The following is an 18,212-nucleotide window of genomic DNA, read 5'->3' as shown; positions in this document are numbered from 1 at the left end:
AAAGCAAATGTAATGTTGTCATTTCTCTCAAGAGGCTTGGAATACAAAAGCAGGGATGTACTTCTGAGGCTTTATAAAGCACTGGTTAGGCCCCATTTGGAGTACTGTGAGCAATTTTGGGCCCCACACCTCAGGAAGGACATACTGGCACTGGAGCGGGTCCAGCGGAGATTCACACGGATGATCCCAGGAATGGTAGGCCTGACATACGATGAACGTCTGAGGATCGTGGGATTATATTCATTGGAGTTTAGGAGGTTGAGGGGAGATCTGATAGAAACTTACAAGATAATGAACGGCTTAGATAGGATGGACGTAGGGAAGTTGTTTCCATTAGCAGGGGAGACTAGGACGCGGGGGCACAGCCTTAGAATAAAAGGGAGTCACTTTAGAACAGAGATGAGGAGAAATTTCTTCAGCCAGAGAGTGGTGGGTCTGTGGAATTCATTGCCACAGAGGGCTGTGGAGGCCGAGACGTTGAGCGTCTTCAAGACAGAAATTGATAAATTCTTGATTTCTCGAGGAATTAAGGGCTATGGGGAGAGAGCAGGTAAATGGAGTTGAAATCAACCATGATTGAATGGTGGAGTGGACTCGATGGGCCGAATGGCCTCACTTCCGCTCCTATGTCTTATGGTCTTATCAGACAAATTCTTGTTTTTTTTCCTCCATCACACCTGGATTTCTGGGTCTGATCGCTCAAGAATTGGCGACCCTCCTGTGCTACTGGTCATTTCTTGTATGACCTGAGACAGTAAGAAGTCTCACAACACCAGGTTAAAGTCCAACAGGTTTATTTGGAATCACAAGCTTTCGGAGCACTGCTCCTTCATCAGGTGAGTGGAGGTTAGTTCACAAACAAGACTTGATTCCCTGTAAAGACTCTCCTTCCAACCATTCTTCACTTTCCAATCTGGAATTATCTTGCGATTGTGTCTCTGTCTATATATGCCGTGTTTGTGAATCTACCTCTCCCCTCACCTGATGAAGGAGCAGCGCTCCGAAAGCTCATGATTCCAAATAAACCTGTTGGACTTTAACCTGGTGTTGTGAGACTTCTTACTGTGTTTACCCCAGTCCAACGCCAGCATCTCCACATCATGACCTGAGACAGTGAGCATTGGTCGAATAATCAACCATCAAGGCAGGGAAAGAGAAATTTGAACATCATCCTGTCCCCACCCAAGTTCCCTGTGTACACACTGTTCAGCAGGGGTTACTAGGCAACAATGATAAGTTGGCCAATCCTTTCCCCTCTTCCAGTCCCCACCAGCCAAACTACACTGATAGCACCAGTGTGCTACTGGATATTAGTTCAGCGATACGTTGTAATGCGGACTCTGAGAAACATCATTTGTGGTTGCATCCTCTACGAAAGATTTGGACGTCCGGGGTGGTCGCCTCAAAGAGAGTCAGGGGCCAATCACTTCTGGCCCTCCTCCTTATATTAGGCAGCACACGTGACCATCCTGAGAGTCAGTAACCGGACACGGAATGTGTCGGAAGGATTTACTGTGAATCTCCGTTTAAGATTTGCTGTGTGACAACAGGTCCCAGCCTGTATATTTGCCATGCTCGTTTATTAACAGTCAAATGGCAGCAAGGTTTTTGTTTCAAACAAAGAAGCCTTGGCAGAGCAACCAACGCAAAAGCAGATCTGAAGAATCCACTGTGCTGTTGGAAACTGATGTTATAGAACAGTACAGCACAGAACAGGCCCTTCGGCCCACGATGTTGTGCCGAGCTTTATCTGAAACCAAGATCAAGCTATCCCACTCCCTATCATCCTGGTGTGCTCCATGTGCCTATCCAATAACCGCTTCAATGTTCCCAAAGTGTCTGACTCCACTATCACTGCAGGCAGTCCATTCCACACCCCAACCACTCTCTGCGTAAAGAACCTACCTCTGATATCCTTCCTATATCTCCCACCATGAACCCTATAGTTATGCCCCTTTGTAATAGCTCCATCCACCCGAGGAAATAGTCTTTGAACGTTCACTCTATCTATCCCCTTCATCATTTTATAAACCTCTATTAAGTCTCCCCTCAGCCTCCTCCGCTCCAGAGAGAACAGCCCTAGCTCCGTCAACCTTTCCTCATAAGACCTACCCTCCAAACGAGGCAGCATCCTGGAAAATCTCCTCTGCACTCTTTCCAGCGCTTCCACATCCTTCTTAGTGAGGTGACCAGAACTGCACACAATATTCCAAATGTGGTCTCACCAAGGTCCTGTACAGTTGCAGCATAACCCCACGGCTCTTAAACTCCAACCCCCTGTTAATAAAAGCTAACACACTATAGGCCTTCTTCACAGCTCTATCCACTTGAGTGGCAACCTTTAGAGATCTGTGGATATGAACCCCAAGATCTCTCTGTTCCTCCACAGTCTTCAGAACCCTACCTTTGACCCTGTAATCCACATTTAAATTAGCCCTACCAAAATGAATCACTTCACATTTATCAGGGTTAAACTCCATTTGCCATTTTTCAGCCCAGCTTTGCATCCTATCTATGTCTCTTTGCAGCCTACAACAGCCCTCCACCTCATCCACTACTCCATGTTTGTCGTGAAATTGCTGCATCGACACCCGTCACCACCTTCCATTGTTAATTCTCTGGGCATTGCAGAGAGTATTGACCAGTTCATTTATCAGAAATTGCAAATGGCTCTTCCCTTACGAGGGTGACCTGGAGTGACAATACTTTGCTTCACTGAATGCATCATAGGCTCAAGGGCACATCCTGTTCACAGCTCAGTTCTCTCAGCATACACCATAAGTTTAAAGTTGAAGTTTATTTATTAGTGTCACAAGTAGGCTTACATTAACACTGCAATGAAGTTACTGTGAAAATCCCCTCGTCGCCACACTCCGGTGCCTGTTCGGGTTACACTGAGGGAGAATTTAGCACGGCCAATGCACCTGACCAGCACGTCTTTTGGACTGTGGGAGGAAACCGGAGGAAACCCACGCAGACACAGGGAGAACATGCAGACTCCGCACAGACAGTGACCCAAGCCGAGAATCGAACCCGGGTCCCTGGTGCCGTGTGGCAGCAGCGCTAACCACCGTGCTGCCCAAGATGGAGCTTATAGCCTTAGTGTCATGCATGAATCACTACGCAAGGCACAGCACCTTTACCCTACAAAGCCACGGTAAAGCCTGGAACACTTCACACAGAATTATACATTCAGTATGCAAACAGCTGACTTGACCTTCGAAGATATTAAGCTGCTCTCTTAAAAATAGCATACAGTTCCACACGAGGGAACTGTGAGAAACCACAAGCATCAGCAGAAATAGAAAGGTTTAGACAGGCTCCTTCTCATAAACTGAAAATGCCACTTTCACCTGGAGCCAAAATGGAGACGTGCGAGACAGACAAGGCCATTGGAATGATGTGTTGTGAGCCTGGTCCTGAGACAGACTAGCAGCAACCAATGGCACGCATCGTGGTGCTAGTCAAGAGCTAGCGAGAAACGGAGAAGCAGACAGAAAGTACATGGAGGCCAGGAGAAAAAGAGACAAAGGCAGACCTGAAGAAAGATCATCCACCTGAAGTTTCACTCTCTCCAAGCGCTGTCTGACCTGCTGAGTATCTCTCGCAGTTTCAGCAGCATCTTGTTTTGGTAATAGCACACACATGCACACAAGCAAAGCAGAGAATGCAAGGAGGATGATCAATTTACAGACTGCACAGGGTGAAGAGGAGTGATCAGAGGGAGCCACATCCACCCCACTATTCCACTGGAAGGTGAACAAGACATTTTGGGGACTTTTTTATGCAGAAGAAACATTAGACACTTCAGAGAGATATAGTTAGACAAGACTGGGCAGCAAATGAGCCAGGCTGAGGCAACTCTGGAAACAGGCACAAAACCAGCTTACCAAAAACTCCAGAGGGAAAAGTTGAGATGCCCCAGAGAGAGTGGGGATGGATGGAACTTTGGAAGGACAACCAAGCCAAGCTTTCTTCACTGAGTGCAGCAGCTGGGTGGATGACTGGAGCCGAATTGTAGCTCCAGTTGCACAGATGGTATTCTGATGGGAGAAATGCTGTACACAGGGCAGTACTTCTACAATATTCCAGCACACATCAGTCAGTAAACAGCAGGGTGGGGAGGAGAACCCGGAAAGACTCTGCTCTTGAGCAGTGAGTAGGTTGACAGCAGAGAGATTTACAGCTGCAATGATACCAGCCATCCCAACAGGAGCCAACGAGCCTAATCACACTCTCGGAGCAGGCAATAAATGCTGGCATTGCCATCTGTGCCCACATTCCATGAAAAAATTGAAAAAGAGAGCTGGCAGACGGCATGTAGTGAGGTCTGATGCTGAACTTGTTTGGATAGCTCTCAGCTGAAAATAACATTTTCACATCACAATGTTCATTTTCTCAGACAGTCCCCAGAAAGATTTTTTTTCCACAATCATAGAATCCCTACAATACAGAAGGAGGCCGTTTCGCCCATCGAGTCTGTACCAGCCCCTATCCCCATAAGGCCACACATTAGGAGGAGACCGGAGCAACCGGAGGAAACCTATACAACACGGGGAGAACGTGCAGACTCCACACAGAGAGTGATCCGAGGCCGGAATCGAACCCGGATCCCTGACGCTGTGAGGCAGCAGTGCTAACCACTGTGTTGCCCCAGTTGTACTCCAGTCCCCAACATCTGGAATCTGTTGGGAGAGCGCGTGCTCACTGACCAGTCAAGCAGCAGTCTTATGTAAAGAGCTTGCATTTCTATGGCGCCATCCACAGCCTCATGACGTCCCTTAGTGGTTAGGTACTTATTAAAGTGTCGTCACTGTTTAAATGTGGAAAGTGCAGCAGCAAATTTGCGCACAGCAGAACGTCATAAGCAACAATGCAAGAGTCCAGAGAATCTGTTCTTTTGATTTTGATCCAAGGGGAGAAATATTGGTTATGAAAGCAGGAATAACTCCCCTGCTCGTCTCAATGCCATGGGATCCTACATGTAGACCTGAAAGGGCAAATCAGGCCTCGGTTCAACATTTCATCCAAAGGAAAATACCACTGGCAGTGCAGTATTCCCTCAGTACTGCACTGGAGTGTCAGCTTGGACTTGAACCTATTGACCCTCTCATTCAGAGGAGAGGGTGCTGTGATAGACTAGTCAAGCAACAGCCTGACAATAGTCACATGTCGCAACCATTGTCTCGGACTCCTCCATCACCATTCCTACGTATGTTGCCAGGTGCAGAGAGACGCTCCATTTCCTAACTTGAGGGAATGAAGGTGGAGGGTGACATATGGTAGAGTGGGAGAAAGTGAAGGTTACACTGAGGACAAGAGCATCCATGGTGGTCAGCAGCTGCAAAGCAATGCACTGGAAGAGGAAATCATTTGGACATATTCAAAACTCAAAGCTGTTAACCCGTCTGCTGTACAAGCCATCCAAACTGGCTTCCAGATATTTATTGACCTCAGCCTTTGAGTTTTATCCTGTATGTGATGACTTCAGCCAGGCTAATGAGGTTGGCTTGCGAGAGTATGAACGACCTGATGAGTCTTAAATTAATGGTTAAATCAGGGAGCCTCATGTTGCCTATTTAAAGCAGGTGTGTCAGACTCCCAGTCTGCATTCAGCAGGGAGCAACTGGAGAGCTGGCTGTGTACAGATGTATGGTGTAAATAAAGTGACTTGGTGACGGGACTGTCACCTCCGTGCAGTTATTACATTGTATTAAAGCAAAGTTCAGATGCTGAGTTAGGGATACATTTAAACTGCACTCAAAACTGTTGTGGAGATAAAGTGTATCATAGAAACATAGAAACTCGAAGGAGTAGGCCCTTCGAGCCTGCTCCACCATTCATTATCACGGCTGATCATCAAATTTTATATCCTGATCCTGCCTCCTCCTCCTCCCCCCCCCCCCCCCCCCCGCCTCCCCCCCCCCCCTGCCTCGCCCCTCCCCCCCCCCCCCCCCGCCTCGCCCCTCCCCCCCCCCCCCCCCCCCGCCTCGCCCCTCCCCCATATCCCTTGATCCCTTTAGCTCCAAGAGCTATATCTAATTTCTTCTTGAAATCAGGTAACGTTTTGGCCTCAACCACTTTCTATGGGAGTGAATTCCACACATTCACCACCCTCTGGGTGAAGGAATTTCTCCTCACCTCAGTCCTAAAAGGTTTACCCTTTATCCTCATGACCCTATGACCTCCTTATGACCCCTCGTTCTGGACACCACCACCCCCGCCCACCGTTGGGAACATTCTTTCTGAATCTACCCTGTCTAACCCTGTTAGAATTTTATAAGTTTCTAGGAGATCCCCTCTCACTCTTCTAAACTCCAGTGAATATAATCCGAACCGACTTAAGTCTCTCCTCATCTGACAGACCTGTCATCCCAGGTATCAGCCTGGTAAACCTTTGTTGTACTCCCTCTGTAGCAAGGACCTCAGATAAGGAGACCAAAACTGCACACAATACTCCAGGCATGGCCTCACCAACGCCCGATACAACTGCTACAAAACATCCCTGTCCCTATACTCACAGAGAACTGTGTCTATTATATTCTTTGTATTTGATTACATAATGGTATGTGTCACATCAGAGGTATTACTGAAGCAGCACTAGTTCCTGGAACTCCATACAACTCCGTCTTTGATGGCGAGAAGAGGTGATCTCACTCAGTGCTGTTTGGAGCTTCCTCGGTAGCAGGTTTGGTTTAGCTTTTAATACAATCCGTTCTGATTGGTTGGAGAGTTTAACTCAGGTCCTATCTCTCCAAATAAATCAGAAACAGACCATCAGCTTAAACACCTAATGCCCCTGTCCTAGGGGCGGCACGGTGACACAGTGGTGAGCACTGCTGCCTCATAGCACCAGGGGCACAGGTTCAATTCCGGCCTTGGCTCACTACGTGTGGAGTTTGCACATTCTCCCCGTCTCTGCGTGGGTTTCCTCCGGGTGCTCTGGTTTCCTCCCACACTCCAGAGATGTGCTGGTTAGATGGATTGGCCATGCTAAATTGCCCCTTAGTGTCAGGGGGACTGGCTAGGATAAATGCATGGGGCTATGGGGATAGGGCCTGGGTGGGATTGTGGTTGGTGCAGACTCAATGGGCTGAATGGCCTCCTTCTGCACTGTGGAATTCTATGAGTCCCTTTGATGTGGCTACCCTTCCAAAGAGGAACTACGATGGGGTTGTGGATTCACTGGATATTTAGTTAGTGGATAGATGCTGGCAGCAATAGAACTACGGAGGTAAAAATGAGGCAAAAATCACTGATATAAATTGTACCGATTCTGTGGCAGTACTAGGGCCATAGACTGTAACTGTACAGGCATTATAGATTAATTACACTCTCTAGATTTAAACATGAAGAAAAATCACCAGGAATCATTGCTGGGAGATGCAGAGCTGAACTGGACAATCACTACCTCAATAAAAACTAACAGATAGTGAAAGTCAGCATCAGTCAGCAGTGCAGAGCTGGCAATGACAAAAGTCTGTACCAAACGGGGATCACGGGTCCAAACAGCCCGAGAATATTCCAGCTTTGGGGAAGCTTTGTGTTTTTTCACTCACCTTGTAAATCTCATAGTTTAACTCCAGTCCCTCCTTCTCATCATACACGCTGTATGAGTGAATGAGCAATCCAAACGGTCGGAAGGAAGCGTCCTTTTCCAGCTGCACAATAAACTCATCAAGGTTGATGCAGTAACCAGCTGGGATAAATTCTAATACTTTACTTTCAACATCATCAACCTAGATAGGAACAAATTGTTGACAGTAAACTACAGGGCTGAATGCACACAGAAAGCAGCTTCTCTTTTCCCTCTCGCAGCATTGTGCGGTCTCGCATTGATTCTCAACATCCAAACACAGAAACGTTTCTGCCACAGCTGAGCACACCCCCAGTCAGCTGTCTATCCATACAGAAAACTCTCCTTGGCAATGCTGCCATATCTCTCAGCCCACTGAATCAATGGGGGTCATGAGCAGTGAAGCCAATATAGTTCCTTCAGAGGGCCAGGGTGAGGGATTGGGGCGGGGGCACACTTTTATCTTTCAGCCTGTTCCAGCAATTTTCTAGATGACAAATTGTTCCCTCTTCCATACCAGGAAAGGCCCTGCAGGATTTATTAAATGCTTGGAGAACAAACTCCTCCAAATACCATAAACACAATTAGTTCAGTTGAAGTTATTTAATTACTGACGTGGCTCTTCCGAAGTGTTTCTATCGGCGCATTATTCCTCAGTTTTTTTTTTAAGTGGATGAAATGCCTATCATTGACTCACAACTGCAGGAAAGGAAAGCAGTCTGTCCTAACATTCGCAAGCATGCATGGTCCTATTTCAGCTCTCTCTCTGTGAAGTCATGCTTTAGAAATCACTGTTCTGCCACCTTGGAAGACTGTGGTGCAGTTCCACAGGCAACAGCAGCCCTACCTTAGCAGCTCCTAATTGCCAGTCCAGACAGAGAACCAGTGGGGCACGTGACCAAGGGAAGGGCGAGAGAAGAGGGAAGGAATATCATAATCGAAGTCTGATCTTCACATGACATCCACAAGAGTACCTTCTGGTGGCGATCGGGGCTGGAAACCCTGCCCAATTTGCCCCTCCCTAACTCAGGAGGTCAATTCTAGCCTGTATTGATACCACTTGCCAGATGCAACCAGTGAAAAACGCATTACAGAACCTTGCTGTATGAACAGATGGCAGTGCTGTGACACAGTACATAATCTCAGCACTGTTCAGGTTAGTTAAAACCTTGCGAAGACAAGCAACCGATACATTTCAATAGCCTACCTCTACGTTGTCATATTTTTCTACAACTTTGCTGGAGTATTTGATATTGAAGAATGTAGTGAGGCTGCAGGTACTGTAGTACAATTGGATTTCAAGGTCCTTGTAGCCAAATACTGATTCTCTGCAGGCAAAGCAGAAATAACCACATGTTGATAGAGAATCTGCAGAAGTCAAGATTTATTTTCCCTCTACTTTAACCCAGGGCCATTTATAAATCTCAAATGAACATGTTTACTTGAAGATGTTTCGTTACACAGTGGTCATGTCTAGTGCTGATTTATATTTGAGCTGCCTCAGTAGAAACATTACTATTGGATCTGAACTAAGAGTCCATCTGTAACTTTGCTATTCCTCGTCTGGTTAAAAAAAAAACTTGCATTTGCATAGCGTTGTTTGCAATCGCAGGCCATCTCATAAAGTACTTTACAGCCAATGAAGTACTTCTGAAATATGGTCACGTAGGAAATGCAGAAGCCAATTTGCGCACAGCAAGATCCCATACACAGCAATGAGAGAATGACTGGATAACCTGCATTTTTTTAAAAGTGCACTGACATTTCTCGGCAGATTGAAACAATGCGGTTGCGACTTTGTAGCAAATGTTTGCGCAAATACTGTTGAGCAAATGAGGAGGGAGCTGTACGGTTAATATTGAGGGCTACTGATGAGCACTTCAAATCATGCAACAAAACAGCAAGGTTTACCCTATAGTTCAGCAGCCCTAGCAACTTAGTCAAGCAAAAAAAAAGGTGTCAGGACACAGCTGTTAGCACTTATATGGTGCCAAACAATGGAGGTGTCATGAAACTTAAAAATCAAAAGATTTTGATCTACTGTATTTTGAATTCAATGCATGCACGGGACACTCCACTGGATATATTCAATCTCTTTGAATGGGATGTCCCAATGTAAAAACAAACGCTTTTAGCTGTAATATCTGTTGGGAGTTTCTGGCATCGCACAATACCAGCTCTTTTTAGAGGGCTGGGGGTCTGTGCGCATTATCCAGCAGAATACAAATCAATGGAAGACATGGTTAAGTACAGTATGCTGGTCAGACCACATTTCACATACTGTTCGTTGAGAAATTGTTCAAGTAACAGAGTGAAGTTTCACAAGACGGACGAGGTGTCAGGTGGACAGAATTATGGGGAAGAACTGGAGAGACTCGGGATTTTCAGCCTTAAAGGTCAACAAGGTGGGACCTCTAGAGGAATATGTCAACTTGACTTAGGTGGTAGCACTCATCGGGTTCTGGATTGGAGTCCATAATCTGAGCTGCATCTGAATACAGTATTGAAGGAGTGTCCTTTTGCAGACATCAAACTGAAGAACCTAAACTGCCTGCCCAGATGGATGATAAAGATCCTGGGGCACAATTTGACTAACGTCAGTGAGTTTACCTGGTATCCTGGCCAACATTTCATCCCCACTCAATACAACCAGTGGAATTAGTGTGCGCTATCCTGGACATTTCACTGCAGAATACATTGAAGCATCAAGTCATGGCAAAGGGGTAATAACAATTCACTAGAATATCAGGCGTACAAGGCTACGGCTGAGGATGGGCCTTTGCGTACTGGAACAGAGGTGTCAAGTGGAATTTAATGGAGGTTTTTCAAAAGGTCTGGTCGATTTTGAGAGGGTTGAAAGTCAGAGTTATACAGCACAGAAAAAGTTTTTCCTTACAACCCCTCCAAACCTCCTATCCCTTACCTTAAATCTCTGCCCCCTCATCATCGATCCCTCCACCAAGGGGAAAAGTTTCTTCCTGTCTATCTATGCCCCTCAATTTTCTCCATCTCAATCATGTCCCTCCAAATTCCACCATCTGCCGTTGCAGATTCGAATCTGGGTCCCCAGAACATTAGCTGAGTTTCTGGATTAATAGTCTTGCAATAATACCACTTGGCCATCGCCTCCCCTACTGCTATAGGTATATTTATTGTTTTTTTATGTTTCCCCCTCTCTACTCTGTCCAGACCCTTCATTATTTTGAACACCTCGATCAAATCTCTCCATTTCGCTCAGCCTTCTCTTTAATCTGTCCTCATTACTGAAGTCCTTCATCCTAGGAAATCATTCTCATAAATCTATTTACATCCACTCTAAGGCCTTCCTAAACACGGTGCGCAAAATTGGACACGATACTCTAGTTGAGGCTGGGGCAGAAATAACCAAGTAAAATATGAGGCACGGGGATTGCTTGGAACAGCAACCTATAATGCCGTACCAGCAGTGATACACATGACAGCCTCACAAATGACTGAAATAGGCTTGAGGAACAGATACAGTTTTAGCCAGAAGTTCATAGGATTGTAGGGAATTCTTGGCATTTCAACCTCTGAACAGTTTTCCTCATCATTTGCTGTGTTCTGCATATCCTCTTGTTGCGCAACCTGTCCAGACATGTTGAATTTCAGCAGACAAACCACCTTTCTGGGCAACAGAAAAAAAACTACAAATGCAGGTTAGTTTGGTGCTCGGCTTCAAGTTGAGCAAGTTTACAGATCAAGTGCTAAGTGCACTGCTTAAAACCACACAGAAATCAACATGCGGTTAGATCCACAAGGATGGTTGACAGAAAAAAAAAAAGAGAAAAGAAAGATTTACATTTTTATAATGGGTGAAATTTTCCTGTCCTGCCTGCCACAGGAATCGTAGCAGGCAGGACAGGAACCATGCAAACGTCCATTGACCTTGGGCGGGATTTGGGGTGAGCATGGCCGGAAAATCCCACCCATTGTCTTTCACGTCCTCAGGATGTTCCAGTGCATTTTACAGCCAATTACATATTTCTTTTTTTAAAATTCATTCGTGGGACATGGGCATCGTTGGCTGGCCAGCATTTATTGCCCATCCCTAGTTGCCCTTGAGAAGGTGGTGGGAAGCTGCCTTCTTGAATTGCTGCAGTCCACGTGCTGTGGGTTGATCCACAATGCCGTTAGGGAGGGAATTCCAGGATTTGACCCAGCGACTGTGAAGGAACGGTGATATATTTCCAAGTCAGGATGGTGAGTGGCTTGGAGGGGAACTTGCAGGTGGTGGTGTTCCCATGTATCTGCGGCCCTTGACCTTCGAGATGGAAGTGGTCGTGGGTTTGGAAGGTGTTGTCTAAGGATCTTTGGTGAATTTCTGAAGTCAAACGTAATTGCAAGTTTGTGTACAAGGTTCCACAAACAGTAACGAGATATTGCAGATTATATTGTCATTTAAAAGTGTTGGTTGAGGGATGAATATTTGCCAGGATACGGAGGAGGATGCCTACACTTTAGTGTAATGGTATCTTTTGCGTTCACTTGAGAGCATGGACGGAATCTTGGCACAACATCTGACGCAGCCGTGCAGTGTTCCCTCGGTACTGCAGTGGGAACGGCAGCCCAGATTACGCACGCAAGTCTCTGGAGTAGGACATCAACTCTCAACCTTCTGAGTGCTACTCACTAAGCCACCGCTGATGCTGTGCTAAACCAAACAAGTTAGAATCACAAAAGAGCACAAGGCAAATCAGAAACAGCCAATTCCAGAACACGGGATGAAAACAGAAAAGCAGACTAAAAGCTTGCAACGTATTGTATATTCGATATAGGATCCCTGTCGACAGGATTCAATGTAACACAGATTACATACTCATCTCCAAACACTTGGTGACTGTATAGTGGACTGAAGCTTGTGGTCTCATCCTCCAGGTCTTCAGCAAAGCGAACTATTAATATGGAAAAAAAACACATAAAACTGACTCTGATTCGGAGAAAGAAATGACTGAACCAATCTCATTAAGGCAGAGCTAGGCAGGATTAATCCAGGGGGTAGGCAGGAAAGTGGGGCTGAGGTTAGGCAGTGTGCAAGTCACAAGAAGATTCAGTGCTTGAAGCACGTACCTAACTTTAGCCGAATAGCCTTGTTGGTATCGCACTTGTATTCTGTTAACTTCTTTTCCAGGTTCAAAATGTCTACAGAAAATAAATCAGACAAAAAAAATAGCAGAACAAATATCTAGATAGCCATTTTAATTTGATAAAGTCTAAGCAGCCCTGGTGAAGGCTCCAGCACGCGCACACAGGGAGGAGGTTTGAAGGGATCCAAGCACAGGGAAACCACGGGGAGACAGGAAGGTGGAAGCGAGTGGTATTGGGGAAAAGGAGGTTCAAGATTTCAAAGAGGTGGTGGTAGTTGAGGCATGGGGACAGATTATAGAGCTGGGAAACGTGACTAAGGTGTTTGTGTGCACTGAGAGCGAATTGCAAGATCTAGGAAAGGCCAGGAAGTCTGCTAACATCAGGGCCATTGCCCTACAGTAGTACTCAGTTCAGGAACTTGCAAATCGTTTCATTTTTATTCTTGACGTGACTGGATCAGACTATGTTGCTTCCACTCTAATTAAAATGAACTCCCAAATCAAGCTTACAAAGGACTCAGATCTTGCAGGAAGCCAGAACTATTAGCTCGACAGAATTGTGCTCGAACATTTCTTCCAGCGTTTCGGAGGAGTTGCTTAGTTTAGTTAGTGGAGAAAATAAGGTGCATTACAAACATCAAAAGGATGGCAAAGAATTTGAGGAGGATTACAGCAGGCAGAGAGATGGAAGAACAACAATTAAACTTGGAATCACCCACTTTCTGATTGGACAGAGAGGGAGTAAGTGGTGAAAGGGGATTTGAATCCCTGCAATGCGTACAGGACTCCTTCCTCAGGTGGTGGGTTAGTCAGCTGAAAAGGAAAGAGGTGTTGCTACATCGGGTTCTGAGGAATGAAACGGGGCAGATAGATGAATTAAATGCAGGTGAATACCTGGGGAGCAGCAGCCACAGTATAACAAGGCTTAAGATCCAACAGAAATGGACAGTCGGGACAAAAACCTAGAATGTCATATCAGATGAGGGCAGATTCTGCAAAGATTCTGCCCAGTCCATGTGTCTGGCCCAATCTCCACTGCTTCCCCTCACCACATTCCCCCTCCTCCTCTCTCTGCTCTCCCATTCCTCAAATTCCCTCACCCTCCTCCTCCTCCTCCTCCTCTTCCCCCCTCACCCTGCCTCTGTGTGGAGTCTTATTGAATGATGGAGCAGAATTGAGGGGTGAATTGCCTCACAAACCCCCACATTATTTTTTAAATAACATTTCTAAGAATCTTCAACTTCATATTCAATACGATATGCAACAAATTCCCAGGATTCAGCAAAGTGCAGAACGATCATCATTTCACACACGTGTACAGGGAGAAGACCAGCAAAGATCAATCCAAATAATTCAAAGAATCAGACACCACAATTCCCACCATTACAGTCAGCGACTCCTCCTGTACAGATATTAAAAGGACAATGGATGTATCACACAACCAAGATATGCAACCCACTAGGAGGGCACCCAAAAGAGGGCCCCTGGGCAGAGCACTCAATCCGTGCTGGGGAGCAGAATACTTCTTCCACATTTTCATTCACAAAAGCAGTCTTCATATTGGCGCTAATAACACCACCCAAGCACGGGCCTATTCACCAGCGACACCGCCGCTGCAAACCGTGCCTCACCCCAAGCCAGCTCTGACTGCGCCACACAAAAGAATTTCTTCAACTTAATTCGGCTCCCCGCAGTCAGAGAAGTTAACCAGGACCTTCCACCAACACTGCACAGATTATTTATCAGGTTCAACTCATTACAGGTTGTGCATCAGGATAAAGGAAAAGGTTAAAAGATGATTAGCGACAGAGTGTGCAAAAACACAGCCTTCCCTGCGCTCACATCAGGTGACCCCCAAACCCCACATTTTTAAAACATTTGTTCATGGGCTGTGGATGTCACTGGCTAGGATAGTATTTATTGCCCATCTTCAACTGAAGATGGTGGCGATCCACCTTTTTGAATCGGTGGTGTAGGTGCACCCAGAGTGCTGGGAGGGAGTTCCAGGATTGTTATTGGACATCAGTCAGTCCATGTGGTGTAGGTACACCCACAGTGCTGTTAGGGAGGGAGTTCCAGGATTGTTATTGGACATCAGTCAGTCCATGTGGTGTAGGTACACCCACAGTGCTGTTAGGGAGGGAGTTCCAGGATTGTTATTGGACATCAGTCAGTCCATGTGGTGTAGGTACACCCACAGTGCTGTTAGGGAGGGAGTTCCAGGATTGTTATTGGACATCAGTCAGTCCATGTGGTGTAGGTACACCCACAGTGCTGTTAGGGAGGCAGTTCCAGGATTGTTATTGGACATCAGTCAGTCCGTGTGGTGTAGGTACACCCACAGTGCTGTTAGGGAGGCAGTTCTAGGATTGTTATTGGACATCAGTCAGTCCATGTGGTGTAGGTACACCCACAGTGCTGTTAGGGAGGGAGATCCAGGATTGTTATTGGACATCAGTCAGTCCATGTGGTGTAGGTACACCCACAGTGCTGTTAGGGAGGGAGTGCCAGGATTGTTATTGGACATCAGTCAGTCCATGTGGTGTAGGTACACCCACAGTGCTGTTAGGGAGGGAGTTCCAGGATTGTTATTGGACATCAGTCAGTCCATGTGGTGTAGGTACACCCACAGTGCTGTTAGGCGGGGGAGTTCCAGGATTGTTATTGGACATCAGTCAGTCCATGTGGTGTAGGTACACCCACAGTGCTGTTAGGGAGAGAGTTCCAGGATTGTTATTGGACATCAGTCAGTCCATGTGGTGTAGGTACACCCGCAGTGCTGTTAGGGAGGGAGTTCCAGGATTATTATTGGACATCAGTCAGTCCATGTGGTGTAGGTACACCCACAGTGCTGTTAGGGGGGAGTTCCAGGATTGTTATTGGACATCAGTCAGTCCATGTGGTGTAGGTACACCCACAGTGCTGTTAGGGAGGGAGTGCCAGGATCTGCCACGTTCCTGCCCACCCACTTAACCTGTTCTATATCACTGTGCAGCCTGTGTCCACCTCACAGCTTACATTCCTACTTCCCACCAAGTTTTGTATCATCAGCAAACATAAAAGAGCAAACATATTCAGTTCCTTCATCTAAGTTATTACTATAAACTGCAAGTAGCTGAGGACCGAGCCCTGATACTTGCAAAACTTCACGAGTTGCAGCCTGCCAACCTGAAAATGACCCAATCATCCATAATGTATTTTCTGACAATTAACCAATCCTCTATGATGCTCATATATCACCCTCAACTCCATAAGCCCTTATCTTGTGCAACAACCTTTAATATTGCATCTTATTGAATGGCTGTGAAAGTCCATTGGTTTCTCTATTCTCAGTAGATAGAAACACTGAGATGTTGTGGATCAAAATGGACTAAAATAGTGGACTAATAAGAAAAGGGTTCATCAGAGCAGCGGAAGAGATCCTTGCAGCTGAGAGTTTGTAACAGCTTTGCCAGTTAAGTACAATATAATCTCCCAACCACAGTTCCTAAAAATGGCTATGATTGTGAGTGAGATGAGGAAAACCATTCAAAGAGGGAGTTTTCCCACTCAGTTAGAAAAGCTGGTTACGCTTCCAGGATAAAGATAATTTATGGATCCTGCAAGTTCAAGATTGGCTCATAACTATGTGCTCATACTGCTGTGGTCAGTGCTGGAGTATTAAATAAAGGCTAGATTGATATACGCTGAACCCACATTCTATTTACAGGCAGTACGTATGTATACTACACATTTATATGGCTAATAAGACCAGAGGAGTCAAACGGCAAGCTCAAGAATTTTTACCAGGACAAGCTCAGTGATTGAACAGTTATTTTCATCCTGAACTCGTGCTCTTTAACCGTAAACAGATCTTACACAGATAAAATAATTTAACAGTAGTTGTCACAAGAGAGGATCACAATTGTTGGGCAAGCTGGTCTTTCTTTCCTTGTCCATCAATCATGTACCAGGTTGTTTCCTGGGTCGGTGGGACTGATGAACGAGGAAGGATTGAGTTGGTTAGGATTATATTCGCTGGAATTTATAAAATGGTGTGGGGGATAATCAAAACCTATAAAATTCTAACAGGGCGAGGCAGGAAGGATGTTCCCAATGGTGAGGATGTCCAGAACCAGGGATCACAGTTAGAGGTTACATGGTAGACCATTTAGGATTGAAATGAGGAGAGATTTCTTCACCCAAAGAGTGGTCAGTCTGTGGAATTAGCTATCAAATAAAGTATTTCAGGTCAAAACGGTGACACGGTGATTAGAACGGTTGCCTCAGTGTCAGTGATCCGGGTTCAATTCCGGCCTTGGCTCACTACGTGTGGAGTTTGCACGTTCTCCCCGTCTGTGTGTGGGTTTCCTCCGGGTGCTCCGGTTTCCTCCCACACTCCAAAGATGTGCGGGTTAGGTTGATTGGCTATGCTAAATTGCCCCTTAGTGTCAGGAGGACTGGCTAGGGCAAGTGCATGGGGTTAGGGCCTGGGTGGGATTTTTGTCGGTGCAGACTTGATGGGCTAAAAGGCCTCCTCCTGCATGGTAGAGATTCTATGACTGCCTGTTTTCAAGGAGTTAGATTGAGCAGTTAGGGTTAAGGGGGACAGGGAAGGTTGCTGAGGTGGATGATCAGCTATGATCATATGGAATGGTGGAGCAGGCTCGAAGGGCCAAATGGCCTCCGTCTGCTATTTTCTAGATATCAGAAATCCCAAGGCAGTTTCCAGAGACATCAGCGCACACACAGGAATCGTTTGCTCCATTTGATGTGGTGTATTCTTGAAGAAAGTTGTTCCCAAGTGTCCTGGATAATATTATTCTGTGGACCAAGTTGTCTTCGTGCCTTGCCAGCTGCGATTCTAGCTGTATTTATGGGATCTTACTGTGTACAGACTGGCTGTGCTGTACTTTAGAATTACTTCAGGATCTGTTGGGGCGTCAGGGACCTGGTGGAAAGGCGGGATGTTCCAAACTGAGCGGGGCCAGGGTGGGGAAGGGGAGGCAGACACGGACATACTCACTCAGTGCCCCATCCGGCACACACACAGCAGCTCCAGCCTCCCTGTCGCCCGCTTCACTCACCCGCCATGTCAGTGCACCTCCCGCCCGCCGCCGCTCTCAGGCCCGAGCCGCAGCCTGATCCTGATCCCGCTCGATTACTGCCGCCTGCCCCGCGCACCCTCAGCTCCGAGCGCGGGAAAATCGAACCGGAAGCAGCAGACGGAAAAAAGCGAAACCAGCCCCTGCCCCCCTCTCCCCGTCCCCACCCCACCCCCACCCCCACCCCCACTCTCCCCGTCCCCACCCCCACCCCCACCCCCACATCCTCAACGCTGCCCACCGCACAGTGACATACACACAAAGCCCCTCCTTACCTCACTGCCCCCCCTCAATCACCCCCAACCCCTCACTCCCCCCCCCCCCAACCCTCACTCCCAACCCTCACTCCCCCCCCCCCCCAACCCTCACTCCCAACCCTCACTCCCCCCCCCCCAACCCTCACTCCTCCCCCCCCCCCAACCCTCACTCCCCCCCCCCCCCAACCCT

The 18,212-nt window shown here is 46.8% G+C and overlaps 1 protein-coding gene across 1 annotated transcript in view; it reads right to left on the bottom strand.

Moving 5' to 3' along the window:
* hat1 (histone acetyltransferase 1) overlaps nucleotides 1-17,886 on the bottom strand; it is a 36,043-nt gene extending 18,157 nt beyond the window's left edge. Inside the window, exons 1-5 of the mRNA XM_078209008.1 lie at nucleotides 17,748-17,886; nucleotides 12,665-12,736; nucleotides 12,414-12,489; nucleotides 8,784-8,904; nucleotides 7,560-7,739 (exon numbers count right to left, since the gene is read on the bottom strand). Coding sequence (XP_078065134.1) covers nucleotides 7,560-7,739; nucleotides 8,784-8,904; nucleotides 12,414-12,489; nucleotides 12,665-12,736; nucleotides 17,748-17,754 — 456 coding nt within the window. The 5' untranslated portion in view covers nucleotides 17,755-17,886. The remainder of the gene's footprint in view (nucleotides 1-7,559; nucleotides 7,740-8,783; nucleotides 8,905-12,413; nucleotides 12,490-12,664; nucleotides 12,737-17,747) is intronic.
* Between the last annotated feature and the right edge of the window lie 326 nt (nucleotides 17,887-18,212).

This window comes from Mustelus asterias (genome assembly GCF_964213995.1).
Source record: "Mustelus asterias chromosome X unlocalized genomic scaffold, sMusAst1.hap1.1 SUPER_X_unloc_8, whole genome shotgun sequence".
Classification (NCBI taxonomy): Eukaryota; Metazoa; Chordata; class Chondrichthyes; order Carcharhiniformes; family Triakidae; genus Mustelus; species Mustelus asterias.
This window is presented reverse-complemented; position numbering and strand designations above follow the sequence as displayed.